This window comes from Aptenodytes patagonicus, chromosome 8 (genome assembly GCF_965638725.1).
Source record: "Aptenodytes patagonicus chromosome 8, bAptPat1.pri.cur, whole genome shotgun sequence".
In the NCBI taxonomy this organism is placed as follows: domain Eukaryota; kingdom Metazoa; phylum Chordata; class Aves; order Sphenisciformes; family Spheniscidae; genus Aptenodytes; species Aptenodytes patagonicus.
In genome coordinates this window covers 2240924-2262505 of record NC_134956.1, presented here as the reverse complement: position 1 = coordinate 2262505, position 21582 = coordinate 2240924, and the positions used below count along the sequence as shown (strand labels likewise).

The 21582-nt window shown below is 38.7% G+C and overlaps 1 protein-coding gene across 15 annotated transcripts in view; it reads right to left on the bottom strand.

Annotated features, from left to right (window-relative positions):
* IQSEC1 (IQ motif and Sec7 domain ArfGEF 1) overlaps positions 1 to 21582 on the bottom strand; it is a 363771-nt gene that overhangs the window by 51872 nt on the left and 290317 nt on the right. For 14 of the 15 annotated variants that reach the window (XM_076345942.1, XM_076345928.1, XM_076345930.1 and 11 more), the window contains one exon: positions 2631 to 2913. In XM_076345942.1, the coding sequence (XP_076202057.1) occupies positions 2631 to 2913 (283 nt within the window). Of the gene's footprint in view, positions 1 to 2630; positions 2914 to 20269; positions 20393 to 21582 lie in introns of those variants that run through there. The other variant, XM_076345937.1, reaches the window with a different exon arrangement.

The window sequence follows — 21582 nt, the reverse complement described above, 5'->3', positions numbered from 1 at the left end:
TTACTTATGTTACATGCACGTGCACACACAACCTCTCCTCCTCACACTTTGGAGATCTCTGCAAGTAATTGTTAAGTTCAGATATTGATGTTCAGAGGGGCTTCATCCCCCTTCTATGGAAGGAACTAAATGCTACTAAAAATATTTTCTAGTCCATTATGTCTACCATTTGGGAGTAGTTGATGCATTTCTTTCAGTGCTATTGCCTGGTTCAGCAGCTCCCATTCCCCTTCCACATTAAAGATGATCTTTTTGGCTCAGTGTTTTTAAATGTGAATCACTAATTTTTTTTAATTTTTTTTTTTTATTCTATATGCAAAAAATATTATGCACCATTATTGGCATAACTGAGGAGGCCAACTTCTCCGATGGGCTCAGATCAGGATTACTGCTAAGGAATTGTTCTTTTGACTGTATCTTGAAACTTCTTTTAACTAAGCTCAGAAAGCCGTGACTGACCTCTGAGCTGGGAATCTGTAAATCTCTGCATAATTTTCTATAGTTTGTCTTTAAAATACTGTTTAGCCTTTCACCCCCAAATGGGGTGAATTAAATTACCCCCACATTTGCACATATCGAAGAGTCTGTGAGGTTACTTGTAAGGCATTCTGAAGATCAGAAAAATTATTAAGAACTTCTATCACCACCCTGCCACTGCTGCCACACATTTGCTACTACTTCTATCTGTAGTATACATTAGGTCACATGTGTTTAAATAAATTGTAAGAGATTATTTTGCTGGCCTAATCTCAAAACAAATGATGAACTGTTAAATTTAGTTGTCCTCTCAAAATTAATTATCAAACCTAAAGAAAAGAAAACTGGCATAGCTGGTGTGAAAGAATAAAACAAAGAGTAATATTCTATAAAAAAAATTATCTGGACTTCATTCTTGCAAACAGGCTGCTGTCCTTCAGGTTTACACAGAAAATTACATCATCATTGATTATCATAAATTAGAGGGGTTTGGTGGGAATTTTAATTGAGACTATTTCAGAATTTGCCTAGATGATTTACTAGACTTGTGACTAATATTTGTATTAAATTTTAATACATATTTAATGCACCTTTTAATGCATATTTAATGCATGTTGCCTTTAGGTAAAGCCTTGGACATTTTCCTAAATAGTTTTTAAGTATCTTCTGAGATTTCAGTGAGAGCTTTTCAAGAGCAGTAAGCAACTCTTCAGTATCAAGCTTCCTTTATGTATCATTGTCACTTTTTATTGTGTAGGACTCCCCGAACAAATACAAAATAACATCTGCAGTCCTCATTCTCTGTCAAACTGGCATAAAAGGACAGACGGAATTAGGCTCTGTGGAATATCTGCAGTGCAAGAGACCTCTTTAGTAAGCTTAACACTCTATATTCATCCCTTATGAGGCATCAAGCAAAAATGACTGCCAAAGGTGGAAAAGGAAGTAACGTTGTAGATCTCACAAGGAGGTCCAATTTAACAGCAGAGCTGGCATAATCTAGATCAAGAATCAGGAACTTGATATGTCCCCACTCCAATACAGAATTTGGTGAGCATAAAGGCTAAACTAAACTCATACTTGCTATCCCAAATATTGGCTTCAACTTTAAGTCAGAGCTCAAGCTCTGTTCTTCCAGGTCTCTCTGGAACAACATTATATGACTCTCCATCCTGAAATTTTAGAACAACAAACAGATGGAAAATGAGACTTAGCGCCTATAAATTTCACCGACTACCAATGTGTGGTCCAAAAATCAGGAGGAGTTCACTTCCTGTCTGCGGAATTTTGCTTGCTTCCACTTTGGCCGTGTTAACATACAAGTTGGAGTGACTATGCAATATACCACAATGATTCACAGTAAACAAAATATTCTGTGGCAAGAAAGATCTCTAACAAAAAAAACCCAAACCACCAACCCCAACCAAAAAACACTGATGTATTGGCTACTGTTCACCTACCAGTGAAATCCAGTGCATCCTGCATATTTGCTTACCTTAAACTATTACAGCATCATTTTCAAATGATAAGTATGAACTTACATGGCAATAAACATCTTTCAAATAGGAATACATTCAGAATAAAGCTTAAAAGGAATGGCTGAGGCTGACTGTCTTACAGAAGCACCTTTTTAGGGACAAAGGCTTTGAACACCTACATAGCTTCCATCCAGTTCTTTGTAAAGCATATAGGAGTTTTGCCTAGTTGAGTAAAACTAAGACCTTGAATTCACCCCACAGATATGAGAGAATATCAGTTGCAATAAGTTCTTCCTTTCTTTCAGCAACAACAAAGATATCCAGGTTTCAAATGACTCATTTTCTTAGAAAAATATTTTGCGTTATTACATTCTAGTACTTGTCCCAAGCATGAAATCACAATTCCTAGTAGAACTGTTTTTACTTTTAACACTATTAACATATCTTTTATGCGTTTCTTCAGGAAAGGGGGAAGGTGTATGGGACACTGAGACAACACAACACAGAAAAAGAGTCAAAAACCTCAGAAATGCTGATGTATGACTATTTTGAACTAAGTTGGTTGCAGGAAAAAAGATATTTTCAGCATCATAACTGAAGTGATGCTAGGAAAGATTTTTCCCAGCTTACAGACATGTTGCCGTTGTCATAAATTAGGTAACAAAGCTCAAATACCTGCTTATCTTGTAGGTCTGAAGAGAGTTCATAGCTCTCAGAAAGTGATCTTGACCTTTTAATAGCTTCTTCCTCTGCTTGTTTTCGCAGTATGGATGTTGAGTGCTGAAGTTTCGGCCTCCGAGATCTTTGTTGTCCAGGGGAAACAGAATACAGCCCGTAAGCAGAATGATCGTAATGGTCTGGACTTATAGCTGAACTGTGTGTTATAGGTCCTTGATGGTAAGCAGATGGGCTATCCAAAGATGTGCCAGTTTCACTGCTTGGAGCTTCACCCTCAACACTAGACAGAATGAAAAGACAGGAAAATCCTCAGGTGAGCTTTGTATTCCAAAATTCTCAGCAACAAATAGCATAGTTTTGCTTAGTATCATTTTATGTAGACATCCAGCACATTTTGTTCAAATTTAGATGCAGTTAGTACAGGGTAATGTGGCTTTCATGTCAAACACCATAGTTTTCACTTTAATCTAAGCAAGTCTCTATTTCTGTTGCAGAGGTCATCTTTAGAGCATGAGTCAAGCAGGAGAATGGAGATTTCAAGCATTATTTAACTTTATACAGTAACTACTAATAACATCCTGAGTAAGTCACTTAGCAACCACTGTGTAAAATAAAACTTTTAATTTCTTACAAGACTGCTCATTTCCAAGTTGTTCTACTTCAAAATGACAGATGCTTATTTGTGTCTTTCCTTGCTTTGACAAATAAAAGCAATACTTTCTTACTGTTATATTACAGTTTGACATAAAAGGATTACTTTCATTTTACTCAAAGGAGATTTGGGATTTAATGGATCTTGTGAGCTACTGTGTTTCTAGAAACTGAAGTTGGGAAAAAGTACCTACAGGAGAAATCTCATGTATTTCTCTGTTAGTAAAAGATTGCTCCCACAGGATACTTTTGGCATGCTTTGTAGTAAAGCATCCCAAGGGATGGTGTTTCTGGCTAATGAAAGCCAAATAGTTTCAGGTAGGGAAAACACAGTAAGAGCTATCTGGCAAATAAAACACTGTTTTCACATGAATGCTGGTATTGCTAAAAGAATAAAGGAAAGAAAAAACCCTTTATATTAAAGGAGTTGTACACAATAGGAAACATTTTAAAACTGAGTCCTAGTCAAGGTTTATCCTGAAGTACTGATGACTAATAGTAATTTGTATTTGTTTTACATTTACAGTAGGGCATTCTCACATTGCAATAGTGTATGCACTTTCACTTCCACAGTATGTCTTTTTCACGTTTCACATAAATATTTACTATCTGCCTCATCCTGTGTACACAGAGCATTGACAGAAAAATGAAATTTTACTTTTTTTTAATCACTCAAAAGACTTAGTAAACACTCCACACATGCATGAATATAAGCATTTGCAGTACTTCCCCTACCTTTTGTTTTAGGAACAGGTACATCCAAACTCTAAAGGAGTAAAATTCCACGTTCCCACCACGCCCTGTATTTCTTATTTTGCTTTCATTCACATGTATACGAACATAAAAAATAAAGCCCTCCTGTTGTCTCTCAGAAATGAAATGCTGTGACCCTTGCTGCACACACATACCACAGCAGTCCCTTCAACAGTTCAAAGTACAGAGCGATTTCTGAAAGAACATTCTCCACCGGACCACAGTGCCAGAAGAGATCAAGGTTAACGCTGGCAAAACTCTCCTAGCTTGAACAGTGTGTACTTTTTGAAGCGAAGGAGAAAAAAAACCCCTCAAATGTCTCAAAATGTTTCTATAAACATGTAAAACTGAAAGCAAGTCCTCTTTCTGTGCCCATCAAAATATGACTCTACCCAAGGGTATTTTCAAACATACTTTACCCAAGCTGGAAATATTTTCAGTGTGCACACATCACTTTTTCCAAAAAGGAAGTTGACAGGAAACTAATCCCTTTCCCTCTGTGATACAGCTGGCTTTCAACTTAAAAATGATAAATTATCCAGAGTTTTGCTAGTGACATTGAAACTGTGTAACCACCCATTAAAGACAAACAAATCATTCTCTCTAAAGTATCCATTAAAGAAATTACTACATACTGAACTGCTTCACATTCTCTCTTTAAATACTAAAATACGTTTCTCTGTTCTGCTAACTGTGAGGCCACACTATTTTGTACATCACAGGCTCCTAATTACAAGCTTATTTGTAAGTACTTTTCATACAAGTAAGGTAAATTGGTTTTTAACAGGAAGTCAGGAATTATCACTATTTCCCCCTTCTTAGGTTCTGTGAGGTTTTTTGCCTTCCTCGCCCTTAAATGGTGAACTATTTAATAACCCTTCCACACTGATTATAATCTCATGTTGACACTTTAATAATGGTACCTCTTCAATGGATCACTTAACCTTTTCATCAACAAAAAGGGTACTGCCCTGATCAGAAAAAATTGGAGAGGGGTCTGCCTGAGGCTCTGATTAAAGTTAGGGGTTTCTTCTTTATTTTTAGTTTGCGTTTTGTACTTTTTCCGGACGTAAATATGATCCTTGACTGACTGTAATGCTTGATCTTATTTTGCTCATAGGCCTATTCCCTGCCATCACATCTGACCTTTGAATCGGGGAAGTAATTATCTTTTACAACAGGCAGCCTCCTGCTCAACAGTACGACAGCCCTTTAAAGCAAACAAGCGTGCACAGTCAGTACTGCATACTTGAAGGCTTTCTCCCATTCAGCTCTGCCTTGTCTGTTAAGAGCAGCTGAAGCTTCATACGAAGTTTCATTTCATAAAAATGAAGCTCCACTGACAAAGAAAAGCAGCTTGCTTTCTACTTCTTACTACTTTACATATGCTTAGAAAAGAAAAATATTTCAACAAATATGACTTGTGTGAAGCTTTAAGGATGACAAGATGCATTGCTCCACTATGGAGGAAGTACACCCAGAGCAATGTGGGACAGGAGCATGGAATTGAGAATCATCCTGCCTGTGTCTATTTTGAAAGACTGTATGCTAAAAAGGGTACCTTTGCTTCAAAACAGACTCAGAACACAAGCCAGTCACTGCAGGGTTACAAGGGAGATTTTTATCTATCCACTTATTAAAAATGCCAACATACAAAAACGTCAAGGGATTCTGCTCCAGGCTTGCAACAAGAATTAGAGTAAGTCCCCCTACAACTAGGGGAGTAGTTAAGACACCTCTCTAGCACTGCTTCACTTCCAGTAGCCGCCCTGCACACGTCTTTCTCAGATGGGTGGAAAATTAAGTACATTAAGTACACTGCAAAAACGGACAATGTAACACTTGACCCAGTCCCAACTGGAATGAGAAAGAACTTTTTAGGAAAGGTCTCTGTTTTGAGGCATCTGGCACCTACTATACATGCCCAGTAGAATTACTGATAATTTGTGCTTAAAAAAATCCAGTGGATGAATTTGGTTCATCTCCCTGCAATGTGCAATGGCTATTTCTAGGGAGACTGGCAATATGTTGAGTATTCCAACTGCATAATATTAGCAGAATGCAAAACAGTTGAAATTAACCTTTCATTTTTAGAACTCCGATTGTTTTATCACACTCCTGTTTCAGCAGAAAATAGACATTCATTATCTGCCGAGCCAGAAAGAGAGAAAGGTTGCTTGCCAGTATTTTACAAAGAAGCAGAGAATGGAGCAGATAAAGAGTGAAAATGGAAATTAAATATTTAAAAGTAATTAGTACTATTAATATGACTTTGCATGAACAAAACTTTAAAACAGAACCATGGAAAAAACTTTGTTTCTTTGTACATCTAAATTACTTTTTTGAACTGAGTCAGTATTTTATGAGAAATTGACACTGGAAGTTTCTTCCTGCATAAACCTCAACTTGCAATACTGTTAAAAAAACCCGAAAACACCACTGTATCAAGGAGCAACAGGGAAGAAGAAAGGCTTACAGAAAAATGGAAACAGGTTGAGTACAGTATTTTTAACATATCTCAATGGATACGTAAAACTATTGGTGAAAATCAGATTAATTTTACTTTTTCTAATGACTATAAACCAGTACTAAATACCAAACATAGATGGATTCAGGCATTTTCTTTTCTTCTGTGTATGTATGGCTCTAGACTTCCTGCAAGAGCTAAGCCACACACTCTGCAAACACTTTTAAATTAAAATACAGCTGAAGTGACATATGTGCATGCATGAAGGATCTGTTGGCTTCATCAGCAGGGCAGTGAGATAAGGGTCATCCCCACAGTGCAGCTAACACTGTATTTACCCAGGATGCACACTGCGCTCTAACAGCGACAGAATCAAAGCTCACTGCTCTGCCTGAATCAAAGACTAATACCAAAGTGCGGGCAGTGGCTGCCAAAAGTTGCTTTTCTAACTAATTTGCCTAGATGTCAAAGTTGAGTAACACAGTGCATGGCTGTATCTTTGGCCTAAAGTAGCATACAATAGATCCAAGCTGACAAAATGTGAAGTAGATGTTGTTGCTAGCTAGAAAAAGGTCACCTTTTTTACAGTTATTTCCCACTATTCAGGTGATAAGTTCATTTCAAGAATTACCTAATAAGAAAAAGCTCTGTATCCTCCTTCCCTCTGTCTAATCGCCAAATGTAGTTGTGTGGTTAGCCATGACCAAAACAAAACATTTCCTCTCCAGGCATTTAGCAGCATAAACCTGGCAGGTCTTTTCTTCCCTGACTCTCATTTTATACCTTCAGTTATTACTTCTGATCACAGAGGCTGTAATTAGTAACCAGTACACTAAAACCACTATCACATTTTAAAACAACGTATTATTCAGGATGTTTTAATATCTACTGTTGTTCTTTGATTTATTTTTCATTTTTATATTCACACTTTCCTTTTCCTTCAAATCTTGCCAAACTTTTATCTTAGGAAAACCAAAAATAAGCACAATCAAGACAAAATTTTGAAAACAAGAAAACTTCAACATTTGAGCTTAAAATGGAAACTGGAAAGAGTCCTCAAGACCTAAATTTCAGTAAAGAACAAACCCCAAGCTTTTCCATGAGTATAGACTTACTCGTTCCACTGACAATAATGGCAAAATTATCAGAGAAGCTGCAGGTTTGTATCCACAGGCACAAGCATTTACCTCTCAGAGCAACTATACTATGAAAGAGAGAGAGATGATAACCAGAAAAGCAGAAATTCCCTTTTTACTGAGGCCCAGTAAAAAGGCCCAGTACCTTATCTTTAAAACTACATGCATGTAAAGAGAAAGTATATAATGATAACATCAGATGCAAGGAATTATTCAGTATTCTCACTCACTCCAGAAACATCACAGTTTACAAGTAGTGAAGCGTCCTGATGCATTTGTAGGACTAAAATACAAAAATAATGAGAACATATGCTTACAGAAATCATCCAAATGTTCAAACCAGTATGTTGCAGATTTAGTTTGGAACTAAAAGCAACAAAGAAATTCAACATGCTTCTAAACAATGTAAATGCCAAACCAAAACTGCATGCAACATTTTAAAATAGAACCAAAAGACCCTCCCAGCAAAACAGAGTAAATACTTAGGAAATTATTTTACCAATAAACATTCTCTGAAATCACTAGTTATTTTCATGATTCATTTAGAATGGACTTTCAACAGCATAATATAAAGACACGAAATTGAAAACAGGCCCTAACAACTGGATGGTACGCACATGAGAACAAATCAGCATTACATTCATCCTGTAAAAAATTTGTTTTGGACATAAAGAAAAGTATGACAACATAATAAGTTTGTGGTGCTACATCTTAAAGATTTTTCCATAGCATTTTAGAGCCTGAAAAGTATGAACACAAGTTCAAAGGTACACAGAATAAATTCCTTTTCTTCTAAATTGTGGAAAGTATGCACAAGTATATGAATACAGTAAGAAAAACACGGCCAACTTAAAATTCTAGCCAGCACGAGATGGTAAAACCACTCAGCTTTGCCATGACGCTACAAGTGCTCTGTTCTTTAGGAACCAGGCAGTTTTTAAAGCATGACTGTGGTAGAGTACCACTTGCCAGAGACAGCAGTCAAAACTCCAGGTAGTCTGCATAACCTGAATTCAAATTGAACTTAATGAAGTATTTATACGTTGATGTTATTTGTTGCAACAGTGAAGCATTTGCATGAGTAGTTCTTCATGAAATTCCTTAATCAAATCCATCCCTTCTCTAACCTGCCTACTTTTCCCTGAATCCATGTCATTCATCCCCCTCTTCAGGAAAAATGCATGAAAACCTGGTTCCCTTTAAGTCGTATCTACTGATAGAACAATTCAGCAAGCTTATTTTCTTCCTTTGTCCCAGAAGCTTTTCTGTCCATAAACGTTAAGATGATACCTACAGCTGAAGTATCTAGATACCTAGGGACTCCGCCATATGATTTATGAGATGGATTTAAATGCAAACCAAAGAGCGAAACTTCTTGTATTAAAACCTCATTTCATAAACATGCTTCCCAGTATGCCTCACTCAAAAATAAATATCTTATATAAATAGGCCCAAATGCCCAGGAAGGAAGAAGTGCTACGCATCTGTTCTACACCAACTATCTCTTTTTGAAATCTGGAGGTTAAAAAAGTCAAACTCTGATCATAACTCCTAATTATAGATACCCACTTGAAATGGAGCCAAATTCTCTACCTAGCTCAAAGAACGCAGACCAGAAGTCACCCATGGAACTAACTCTGAGTAACAGAGAGAAGCACAATGGCAGCTGCTAGAGCAACTGGTATGGACAGACACTTCCAACATGAAGCCTGGAAAAAAACATTTAAATGGCGAAAATGTTTAGGTCAAATCTAGGCATTCCACATAGGAACAAACCTCTACAAAAGTTAATTTCTTGCATATAACTTTGTCTTTCCAAATGCACCGAAGTCCTAATTTGAATGTGAAATTTTAAACGACAATTACAAACGTAACACTGCTAACTAAAACTATGACTCCCCATACACAACTTAATCTGAACATAAGCATTCACTTGACACAAGGGTACACACCCCACTGCTTCAAAGCTGGCTTACATTTCAGTACCTGCAGTGCTTTCTGCTATAAACCAGGAGGTGTATTTAATTAAAGCTCTGATGTATGCATTGTATTATCTCAAATTACTCTCCACAAAAAGTTCTTAATGTAACTTCTTAAAATGCAAAGCTAGCCGTATGTAGTTCATACAAGCTAGTTTTTTAACATTTTTCTCCCCCCTCCCCCCCCTTACAATATTCCCCAATGGAGTGAGAACATTTGAGCAGAAGTATATTAGTAGTACAGTTTGCAACAGATTAGAATCTAGTTCTTATTGTCATGTATGTTTTGTACTCTCTAGTAAACAAAAGTCAATTACATTAAGAACTTATACAAATCCCCAAATTCAATAAATGCAATGACATTAACAAACCAATCTACCTTCAAATACACACTGTCAAAAGTTCAAAGCCATTATGATGGACAACTGTATTCACAGGCATTGACAAAAGCTTTGATCCAGGAAAGAAATATTGACCAACTTGTTTTACTTAGAATGCACTCTCAATTCAGCTGTTGCTGTTCAAAACAAATGAAACCTTTGAATGCACATCAAAGTAATGTCCCAGGTAATTCATCTTACTGAAGTTAAATATCATTGCAAGAAAAATCCAGACAAAATTTGCATGTGTCTCAGAAGTGTCTTAGAACACTAACAAAGCAACCGCTTCATTCTGTAATGTTCTGTGTAATAAGACTGCCGATAACAGCCAGCTTAAGTTAAAACAACCATTGACAGAGCAACCAGAGTTCCAGACCAGTACCACTATGTGCACTGCAAACCTTCATTTGCTCTCTCGTCCAAGACCTGGATTCAAAATTACAGAAAAACCCAACATCTACTCACTTGGATGCTACCAAGTTTTAATTCTCACTAAATAACCCCATAAAAGGCATTAATAAAAATGTTTTTTAAAAAAGGGCATTTTGACCCACAATCTTATACGCTATTAGTAGTAGTGGAGAGCAGGGCAAGAAAGATGAGAGATTATTTTCTCCACGCCAAAACGGAACGTAGGAATTAATGAACTCTCTCTTCTGAAATGGAGATGGCACACCAGCAAGATGAAAAGAGAGCCAAGCAAAAATCTACCCAACTTCTCCATTTTAGGGAACAACCTTTATAATACTTTTAAGAACTAAGAATATCCATTTGAAAAGAGCTTACTTGAGATTATCTTCAGCTTCCGAGGAGGAGAAGGAAGGTTAAAGACCTCACACATCACCTTTGACTAAGTCAAACAGTGGCAGCATATTGGCTAGCGGACACAAGTATTTACTACAGAAGGGTCAAACAAACCAACCAACCCACCCTCAACCAGTACCCATTTAATGCCTTATGAAGCCTACCTGCTAAAGGCAAAGCTGTATTTTATTTTCATTATTTAGCAGCTAGAAAGTAACAAAGGAGACTGACAGCATCAACAGAACTTGAGTACAGCTTACAAATGTTAGCTTCTATCTCAGGTAAAGACAGACAACATCATTCTCTGCTAATCTGCGTTAATCATCACCCAGCGTATGTTTATTCAGCAATGACCATATTCCATACTTCAAACTCTTTAAAAAAATGGATAAAATATTATTAAAAGATAATGGCAAATATTATTATAAGATATGGTAATAATTTGAGGCTTGTGGCTGGAGGAAGAGTTCTCAAATTTATCAGCCCAATTTTTAGAGGGTTTTTTTATGCTGACACATCAAGAGGATGAGCTGACCATAAACACACTAACATCAGAAAATGTCATGTATGCTTCAAAAGGATGCTTACCTTCTTATAGGGACTGAAGCTAAAAATTTAAGTGTAACTGTGGTATCTGACCATTTAACAAAATCTGTGAAGGTCTACCTACCACTGCAGACTTTGTCCTGTTCCTCCTCTGTAAACTCTTGCACAATAGGATAAGCTTCAGAAATCTATGGAGTTTCTCAATGCAGCTGTGGTAGAATTTGACCTCAGCTATTTATTATTTATTCAGATATATCATTCACCAACTGAAATCCTCTTATTTAGCATATCTACACTGCATACGGCATGTATTTAAGAGAGTAAGATATTAATACACATTCTACCGTTTATATCATGACATGACCTTTATACAATGTTAATTTTAAAAAGGAAGATTTAGTTTCTGCAGCTGAGAAAAAAAACTGATTTGCACGCACAGCTGAAGCAGCATTTGATATAATGCAAAAATCCTTGGCATCCCATACCAGCCATCCTTGTATTTCACCTCTGTTGTGGCTTCAGCTGTTGTGTCAAGCCCATCAGAGGAAGAGGTGATACAGAATGGCACTGCTGAGAAATCAGCTTGCTGGCAATTAGGTTCTGTAAGAGACTAAATACTAGTTTCCTCTCCCCATTCAGTCCTTGGTGGATAATACTCTTCCTTCCTCTCTTATATACTGTATATCATATAAACATGAATTAGTTTAAAGATCCTTAACGAATTCCTGTTTACTGAGTAAATGAAATGTTTCAGGCACTGAAATTTTATACCTAGAACAAAACTATATTCTCATCTTAGATCAAATATACTTGATAAAGCCTATCATTTGACTCTTTTGAAGGTTTTGCCCCTTTACTATTCGAAATCATTACAAATAAGGTGCAGTATAGAGAGCTGGGAACAATTTTTGAGCAGGCCAGCCTTTCCCTTCAAGTATGTCCGTGTGCCTGGGCAGAGGGAAATTAAGAATCATCATAAACCAAAGAGCATGGTCCGCATAGCAGAAATGACAATAAAACCATCTTTTTGTATTGGACACTGTATCAGGTAAAGTCACAGATCACATCACAACTGTATTCGTTTAGGCCATATTTTCACTTAAGTAGCAAATGAATGTTATACATAAAGATCTACTTAAAACAACCAAGGGATTCCATTTCAATTAGTTAATAATATATTATCTAATGAGGTGTGCTTTAAAACAATGTCACTGATAAACATGAAATACTTTGTTCTCTCCCTTGGATTTAAGAAGTAGTTGGCTAAAGTTCTCCCACTTTTAAGATCAGAAAGAAAGGGATTGTTCAACTTCTAGTGGTTGTTTGACTTTTCTCTGAAGTTACAGATAAACCTTATAAGGTTATAGAGCAAGGTACTTAATAAAGCCGATCTTAAAGGAGGATGGACTGTTAGAAGTCTGATCAGAGAAAGACCTTTTATGGATCTAACTGAATCTAGAAGTATGTATAATATAAAAGTATCACTCAATCTTAAACACTGCACAAACCCTGCATTTTGACTGCCAACTACGTCGTGCCAAGTCTAAAAAAAACCCCAAAAGACAAAGAAACCCTACTAGTTTTCTCTAAGGGAGAACAATGTAATTTCGATATGCATAAACGCAAACAGGCATGGGAAACTCTCACCAGGTAGGAAAGAAAATGGATGAGAACACAGAACCCTTGTTCCTGCTTTCAGTGAAGTACATGTTGCTACCGAGTTAGTGAGAACAGGAACTGGCCTTGAGCATTCTGCACGCACTGAGAGAGGTCTGTGTTGTAACTTAGTGGAACAGAATCACTGCTAACCAGTCTTTAATCACAGGCATCCTCATAAAAGTGAGATTTTTATCCTCTGCAACACACCCAAGTTTTATATCAAAGTGTACAGAACATAATGTCTAAGGAAACAAAACGGTGAGAGATCTTTTGTTGGAAGTATGGAGTTTGGTGGAAAAGAAAATGTTTTAGATGTTACATAGATTCAAGGCAACGTCTTCAAATACAGAAGATATTTGCAGACATACTCAGAAAGATACTCTGTGCCTTACTATGCGTACATCTTCACTCTTAGGACAAACAAAACCTCAGAAGATTGCTTACAACCTCTAAATCTGTTAAAGAGCTGACAGATGCTTTTTCTCATTCACAAACTTCCTTCCTTTTACATTTCCTCTCCGTTATGCTGAGTCTATATATTTTATAGTTCTTTCTCTGTTAGTGAGGAATTAAATGTAGGCTTTCAGTAGGACTTCTGACCCACCTCACTGATCACAATAAAAAAGTAACACAGGTAGCAATTCCTGTCTTGGAAACCTATAAATGCTATTTCAAAGCTTGCTATAAGCCAAGAACTTTCTCCTTACAAAGCTTAAAATATTACCAAATTTTAAGTTCTGCTCTACGTTCTAAATAATTTTATTAGCTACTTCCATCAGTACCTAGAAACAGAGGATTTACTGCACGTGCACAGAACAAGAGTAATTGTTAGGTTGTACTGCAGCGTGTAGCAGCTTCATTTTGATACAGCACACAGATGCCCAGTATGGCTCTTTCTCCCAGAAGCATTGATGATCTGCACTGACTTCTGCTGACAGAGCTTGCCTTAGCTGGGGGCTGCACGTCAGGCTGATCAACCACAAAAGCACATCGGGTCTAAAATGCAGAACTTGGATCATTCTTAGAATTTATAGGCTCTTTACCACGACTCAATTCATAGATCTTTCCGTAATGGAAAATGGTCTTTTAGGACAAGGGTAGAAGTCCAATTCCTGAAAACAAGAGTCACCATTTTGTGAACTGAAAATGAAATACTGTGCAAAGACAGATTTTGAAAATGTCAACCAAAGGCAGCCAGAAATGATCTTGTATAACATGCTGCACTGTGGCACCACAGGAAAACCTGAAATACTTCTTTTCTTCTAGGCTAACCTAATCAAAAACATCTTAATCATGTTTTAGTAAGAAAAAAGAATCCAAGGTTGCAACAGGTTGTCACCATTTGGCACAATTTCCAATAAATGCTGGGCAATCCTCTGTTCTCTCTCAATTTTACAAAGCATTAACTACTAGTATTAATAGGAAACTATTAGCTGTAAAGTCCCATTCTCCCAAAACTTGAGGCATTAGAATCAGCTCCTTCTTGAAACCAGTTTCTACTAAATGCACCACATCACTGGTATCTTCTAAACAAGGTTCACAGAATAAAATATAAGAAAAGAATATAGAAACAACGACAATGAACTGTCTTTCAAGAATCTAAGAACAGCTGAAAATATTATCTAGCATTCACCCTGTGAAATGTTAACTTCAAAGCATGAGAATCACCCCAGACACCTCTAGAATGGAAATTCAACAGCTGTTTCACAGCATATTGCAATACAGCAGAACCACGTAAGAAAGAAAAATAAAGATAAGTTTTATTCCCAATTGAAAGTGCCGAGGGAAGTTAGATTGAGAGGAAAGCTATTACTGAGCTGAAACATGACCAGAAAGTCAGGGGTTTATATGGGCCTGTTCTATGTACTGTTAGACCCCTAGGAACTGCAGCTGGAACAGGAACACTGCTGTCCATCTCATTTGAATGATGACTTCCTCAGTACAACCTCCCTGAACGATGAGGGAAACCCTGTCTTTGGTATTATCTTTAAAGGTAGGAGTGCTTCCAACTAAATCATCCATTCCTTCCTGAAGATTTTTCCTTGGAGTTCTGTGCAAGTACTGACATGGCCTCCTCCAACTTGACTCATGAAAACTGAAAGGATCACAACTATAATCATTACGGCTGTAGGCTACACTAAAAAGACGACACTATTCTCAAGTTAAATACAGTCCAACATACAACTGGCTAAGCTACAATGCCCATAGCCACGGCTGTATTTAACTCTCCGTGTGAACCGAGATTGAGTTTGGTCCATTCTACTGTAAAGGTGAGGAGTGAAAATTAAATTAAAGTCAAATTGTGAACTTTCCTGTAATGCAGTTTTAGGACTGGCTGTAAACATACCCTGCAACAGAAAATGCATCAGGTTTGCACTCTCACTTCCCTTACACTGCATAAAGATGACCTGGAAGGTCACGTATATATCAACAAACAGAAGGAAGTTAGTTTTCTTTTTCTCTATTCTTACCAAAACATTTAAACTCATGACACATCCATCCTTGTTAATCTGGTGAATTTTAGGGGCGACTGAAATTTTTTGGAGTAAACAACGCAAGTACCCCTCAAAACAAGCTTAGGGTTCTTTTTCTATTGCCCTGCCCTGTATGTAGCCACTTATGTAAAAGGAAGCCAAATCATAATTGTTGCTTTTAGTTTGTGCTTGCACAACATAAGGCAACAGGGAATTGGGTCCTTTGTTTTTAAGCACAAGTTTAACTCGGATGACACTGAACTACTGAAAGAATCTGATTAACAGATATACTACATCAATTTCCTGTATTAAAGGCTATCAAAGCCATCATTCTAATTTTCTGCTTCTCCCACAGGGACAAAAGGGTTTGATTTTTTTATCATACCAAAGCTTGGAATTTTTACTTTATTTTTATTAAAGACATCTTTACAATAATTTTATGAAAATGTTTCTAGTCTTTTGTCTATTGTAAGGAAGCAAAAGAAGATTTATTTAGCTAAATTTGTAGTCCCCTTTAACCTAATACTAGGGCTTTGTGCTACAGTGGATTAAAGCAGCATCTGTTCTCTGGAAACCTGGAGTCAAAGCACAGCAGTGCAGTAAACTTGCCATCTCTGTCTGTACCCTAACTAGAATCGTCCTTCCTCTAAATAAAATTCAGATGAACTCCTGAAAGACACAAGAAGGGCCATGTAACTAAAATATTTTTGGTTAACAAGTCTTGCTAAAAGCCCATGATCAGTAAGTATTTTTGCATCACAAAGATGTGACTTAAACAAAATCTGTATGTACATAAACTTTGACATAAAATGACAAGATACAGGATGCTAAAAATGAACTTCCAAATCCAGGGCCTGATTCTGCTCTTATAACTACACAGTCTTGTTAGACAACAGAAATAAAGAAGCAAAAGTGGGAATATGAATTTGGTCTGTGGCCCATGCTCTGTTTAAACATAAATGAAATCTAAACAAAGCACGGTTAACAAAAACAATGCACCAACACACTTTCTCCCCAAACCCATGATTCATCTCTTCATAATTCCTGTTGTTCTGTTGATCAGACAGTGTCTGGGTTAAGGGCACATCCTCATACATTTAATGTAACAAATAGAGCAATCAGGGCTCCATCTTGATTACAGTTTCTGAGGTGTCCTGCAGTTCTGTTATTAAATAAACATAAAAAGCAATAATTGATTGACAGCTACCGTGATTAAAATATGCCTGGCTCTGAAATTAATGATAAAATTGCTATTGATTCTGACAGAAAAAGAACTGTGTAAATGCTGAAGGAGCAAGAAAATTGCATCCTTAATGTCCTTCATAAATTATGGTAAATCCTTGCAATGAAGAGGCACAACAGACACAACAACCCAGCTAATCTACTTCCATGTATCATAATGCTCAAAGCAGCAGTGTGGTTTTTTTCTCCTCAAATTGTGGTCCTTCACAGTTTTTTCAAAAAATACAATATTCAAAAATACAACAACTTGAACCACTCCTTTGCACCTGTCAGAATCAGGCAGAAACTGGAAGCCGCATAGGTTTACAACAAAGAGGGTGCATTAGTCTGGATCTTGAGATTCTATGAAGGCGCAGTAGATAATTTCCAGGACATCCTTATGGCATTAATATTTCCAAAATAAAGCTGTCCTGATAGCAGGCTAAATCCAATTTTACTCACTGAGAGTCACACAGCTGAGGCTATAAAGTTAAGGCAATGCAGTGAATTGCAGTTGGAACACCACACAATAGGCAAAAGGACGTGTTTTACTAGGAAAGCAGTATCTTGCTTCTAGCACTCTTGTTTCCCAATCTTCTGCTAGAGATGCCTGAAGTCTGAGTATCAGTGGTGTTAAACATCAAGAAGCACAACTGAAATATGCGAGGAGATGTTAAACACCTACAGGTAGCATCTCCACGAGTGTTGGTTTTGGTTCAGGATGACACCTTGCGTCCACCAACAGAGGACTGGCTACTTTTAGGCCAGCTTTTATAATTCACAGCTACTTCTTATTGGTGTTCAGGGCAAATACAGTTTGCAAGCATAATTAGAGTAATCACATAAGTGTGCTAATCAGCTACACAATTATGAGATCGTCCTCTTCAGAAAGTTTGATCCTTGAATTGCCATCTTTATACTTCAGAGAAACCACAATCAGTATAGAGGTAAATTGTTGTTTCAAAGTAGTTGTTCTACTGAAAGTCCTAGCATCTAACCTCTAGATCCTCAAAGGCATGAAACAATGCCAGCCTCCAAGTGATGGAAGAGTATTCTCATGAAGACTAAATATTTGGAGGAATACTTTCTATAGCCATATGAATAGAAATGCAATTCTCTCAAGAGAATTTTCATTTTGCAAATATGAAATGGTCACAGGATGAGAAAAACCATGTAAGGCCACAGGGCTGTCTATCCCAAGAAATCACTTCCCAGTTCTCAAGAGGAACACCCTGCCAACTGCTCGTGAAGATACCTTCTCCAGCAGAGAAGGTCTGCTTGCCCAGCAGTAACTCAGTGTCAACTCCTAGCAACCCTCCAATAGAGATTTGTAACAAGAACAGCAAATCAGAGCTACTGTTCAACTTGGTATTTGTACTTTTCAGGTGAAAAACTGAATCCTTGGGTTTCCTTACCTGAAAGTTGCAAATTATTCAATGAAACTGAATTGCAAATGGTTCATTAACTGCACCAGGATTCCCAGAGAGCTTCTACAGGGGCAAAGAAACAACTAAACACTGTTGGTACGCGGGGCGCTATAATTTTCACTGGTTAGCTCCAGATCTTGTTAGTATCTTTGATGATAATGTATTATTTCAGATTAGTAGAAATAGGAAAAAAATGGATGATAGCTGACTTCACACATGAAACCCCAACACTGAGCACCTATGTAACCAAGAGAAAAAAACCCAGCTGACTACTATATAACAGCACTCTCAATACCTGCAATTTCAGGAACTAGAACAGGACATCACAACAACAAAACAGATCTGGTACAAAAGTAGAAGTAAAATGGGAAATGGGTCGTTTTAATCAGCACGGCTTAAGTTCTCCCAAAGCACTAGATAGATGTAATGAATTCTGTGTTTATATGGAGGATATCTGCCACAAGAATAGACACAGTTAAATACAACCATCCAAACTAAGTACTCAGCAATTCCTCTTTTAACACATCAGGCAGAATAATCAAGTTTAACTGAAAGGAAGTGCATAGCAATGTGCAAATGGAGGAAAAAAAGTCTGAAACAATGACTGAATAGCAAAATGTAACTGTGTGAATACAGGCAAATCTGTCACTAAAGTAACATCTATGAATTAGGTTTTGTAGCAAGCCATGCAAATGTAATACCACTTATGCAAACATTACCAACTCCACACAGGAAACTTACAAGCTCAACTTTATCATTTTCCCTAAGGGTAAAAACAGGCTTAAGGATCATTAAATGTGTGACTAAACTGTACTATAAAACATTTTTCTTCATCAAAACACATTTTTCCTTTCTTTTCTAGAAAAGACACTGTTGCATTCATATGTAGTTACACTGAATCTAGTCATTTCCTCCTTTTATACTTTTCCACACATGCACACACCCAATTTAAGATGTTGCCTATCTTTATTTAAATTGAGTATTTCTTTAACAGTCGATCAGCTCGGAATTTGATCAAATTATTTGGTGGAATAAACTTTCGTGATGCATTGGAGATCAATTTATTTTGCGAGTGCACTTGCCAGGATAACTATTCTAGTCTACCATAAACTACACACAATATTGCACAAGAAAAACTAGTTTGCACATCTCGTTTTCAAGTAGCTCATATAACAGAGTACTGCGTTTCTGTAATTTTGATGCACGTTATTTTAGTAGTTAAAAACATCATAAAAATAGAGACTGTACCTATTAACATGACAAATCCCATTTTCTGGTTTTCTTGCACCAGTTATTCAGTATCCCTACTTTAAAGGCCTTTGAACTAAACTTTTCCTTTTTTTTTTGGCCGAGGGCATGAGTCGCAAATGACAATTTACCCTAAGCAGTATCACTGACTTTAACGCACCTTCCCCTGCTGACAGTTACAACGCCAGGTCTCCCGGTCTCCCCGGTCGATGTCGGGCACCGGGAACAGTATGTACCAGAGCTCTGAAGTAGAACTCGCCGCTTGTTTGACACCAGTCATGTGATTTCTTGCGCTATATCAAACTCAATGAAAAGAAGCGTTTTCATGCTTGCGTACACACACGCATTTATCTTGGCGGCAACGCACATGCGAAGTCAGATCACATCCTAACAGCACCCTTCTCAAAAAGCTTCTGGCGGTTTTATACTTGGCCTGCCACCGACTAGCAACAATAGATGTACAGGTCCACTTTTGATACCACACTTAAACGACTACGATTTCAAACTTATGTCCCTACAAGACAGACGGCGCTGCAGTTCTTCCCCCCTCCCCGACCCAGGACATGAGCTCCTGAACACCACCATCGCCAGAAAGCCGCCGGCGGCTGCGACCGCCGTGCGTTCACGATCACTGCCAACTTCGCAGCACCCTAGAGACAAAGGGGGTGACCCAGCGGCAAGCCGGGCCCCCTCGCAGTTGGGAGCGGCTCTGGGCTGCCGCTCCACCCGGCTTCCCCCAACGACGGCTTCCCGCAACGGCGATCGGCGAGGTCGGGCAGCGACGGAGCGGAGCCCTTTGTGTGACAGGACGGGGCTCTCGCCAAGCAGGGCCGGGAGGGCGCCCGGAGACACCCACCCCACCCCCGCCCCAAAACCCCCGGCAGGGCTTACCAGCTGTCAAGCTCCAGCTCCAGCAACGACTGGGTCCTCTCCGAGCTGCAGTGCAGGCACCACATGGCTGGGCCGAAGTCGCAGGCGGGGAGCTCCGCGCCGCCACCATAGCCGCCCCTCAGGCCGCCCCGCCCCCGCGCCCGCTCCCCTCAGCGGCCGCGCACGGCTCTGTGGCGGGAGGGGGGGAGCGGGAGAGCGCACGCGCGGAGGACGGTTTCCCGGGGAACGCGAGGCGCCAACGGCCGCGGCGCCGCCGCTCTCCTCACGGCCGCCGCTCTCCTCACGGCCCGCACCGTGCCGGGGGCCCCTTGGGCCGGCTCCGGCGGGCACCGGACGGTGCCCGCCGGAGCCGGCCCAAGGGGCCCCCGGCAGCGGTCAGGTACCGCCCGAGGCCCTTCCGGAGATTAAAAACCTGGAGCGCTGCGCGTGCCTAATTAAAACCAGCACCCTGTTAATTACACGTAAAGTGCCTGGCTCCACGACCCATCACAGACCTCTCCCGGGGAACTCCTCGGCAGCAAGGGTGAAGTTTTAAAATAGGCGCTGGGGACTTTTAAAATTGACGCCTTCAGAGCGAAGGCGCTGGTCAAGGTTCAGAATTTTCTTTATTTTTAGATTGGTCAAAGAGCGTCCAACTGTTTTCGGATCTGCTTAAAAAAAAAAATCAATTATCTTTTCAATTGTTTTAAGTGAAAAAGTATACGTAGGCACTGTAGGCATCTGAGAGAGGAAGATAAACTCCCTCTGATGAAGGGTGTGGCTGCATTTTGTCGAAGGCTTCTGGCAGCCACATTGAAACTCCCAGAGATGTCCGTGGAAAGAGCAGTACGAAATAGCAAAGCTAAAAATATTTTAGATGCACCAGAATAAGAATGTGAAGAAAGAATTTATCTTGTTAAAAAAAAACCCTGACTCGAGGCAACGGCAGCAGCTGCGCTGGCGGCAAATATTCCAACTCTTTCTTCCTGCACTTATTCCCAGGCACACAAAAGCAGGTGAGGAAACCGAGCACTTTTGCCAACATCACACACATTCAAAACAGCAGCATCTGAACTTCCCTGTTGTTGTTCTGAATATTAGCACAATAATCCAAGTCCTATTTACTTTCCATAAAACATTGTTTTTATATGCATTACGCTAGTAGGAGATAGTTTGAGGCTTGCGACTGCAAGGCAGAATGTGAACTGGTGCTGTGAAACATGCAGTAAGCAAACGCACACAACATAATAATACATCAAGTGCTGTGGAGGCCTGGTGACAGGAGAACAATTTTGGAAAGAGTGGTTGATTTATTATTAAAAAAATACCCATCA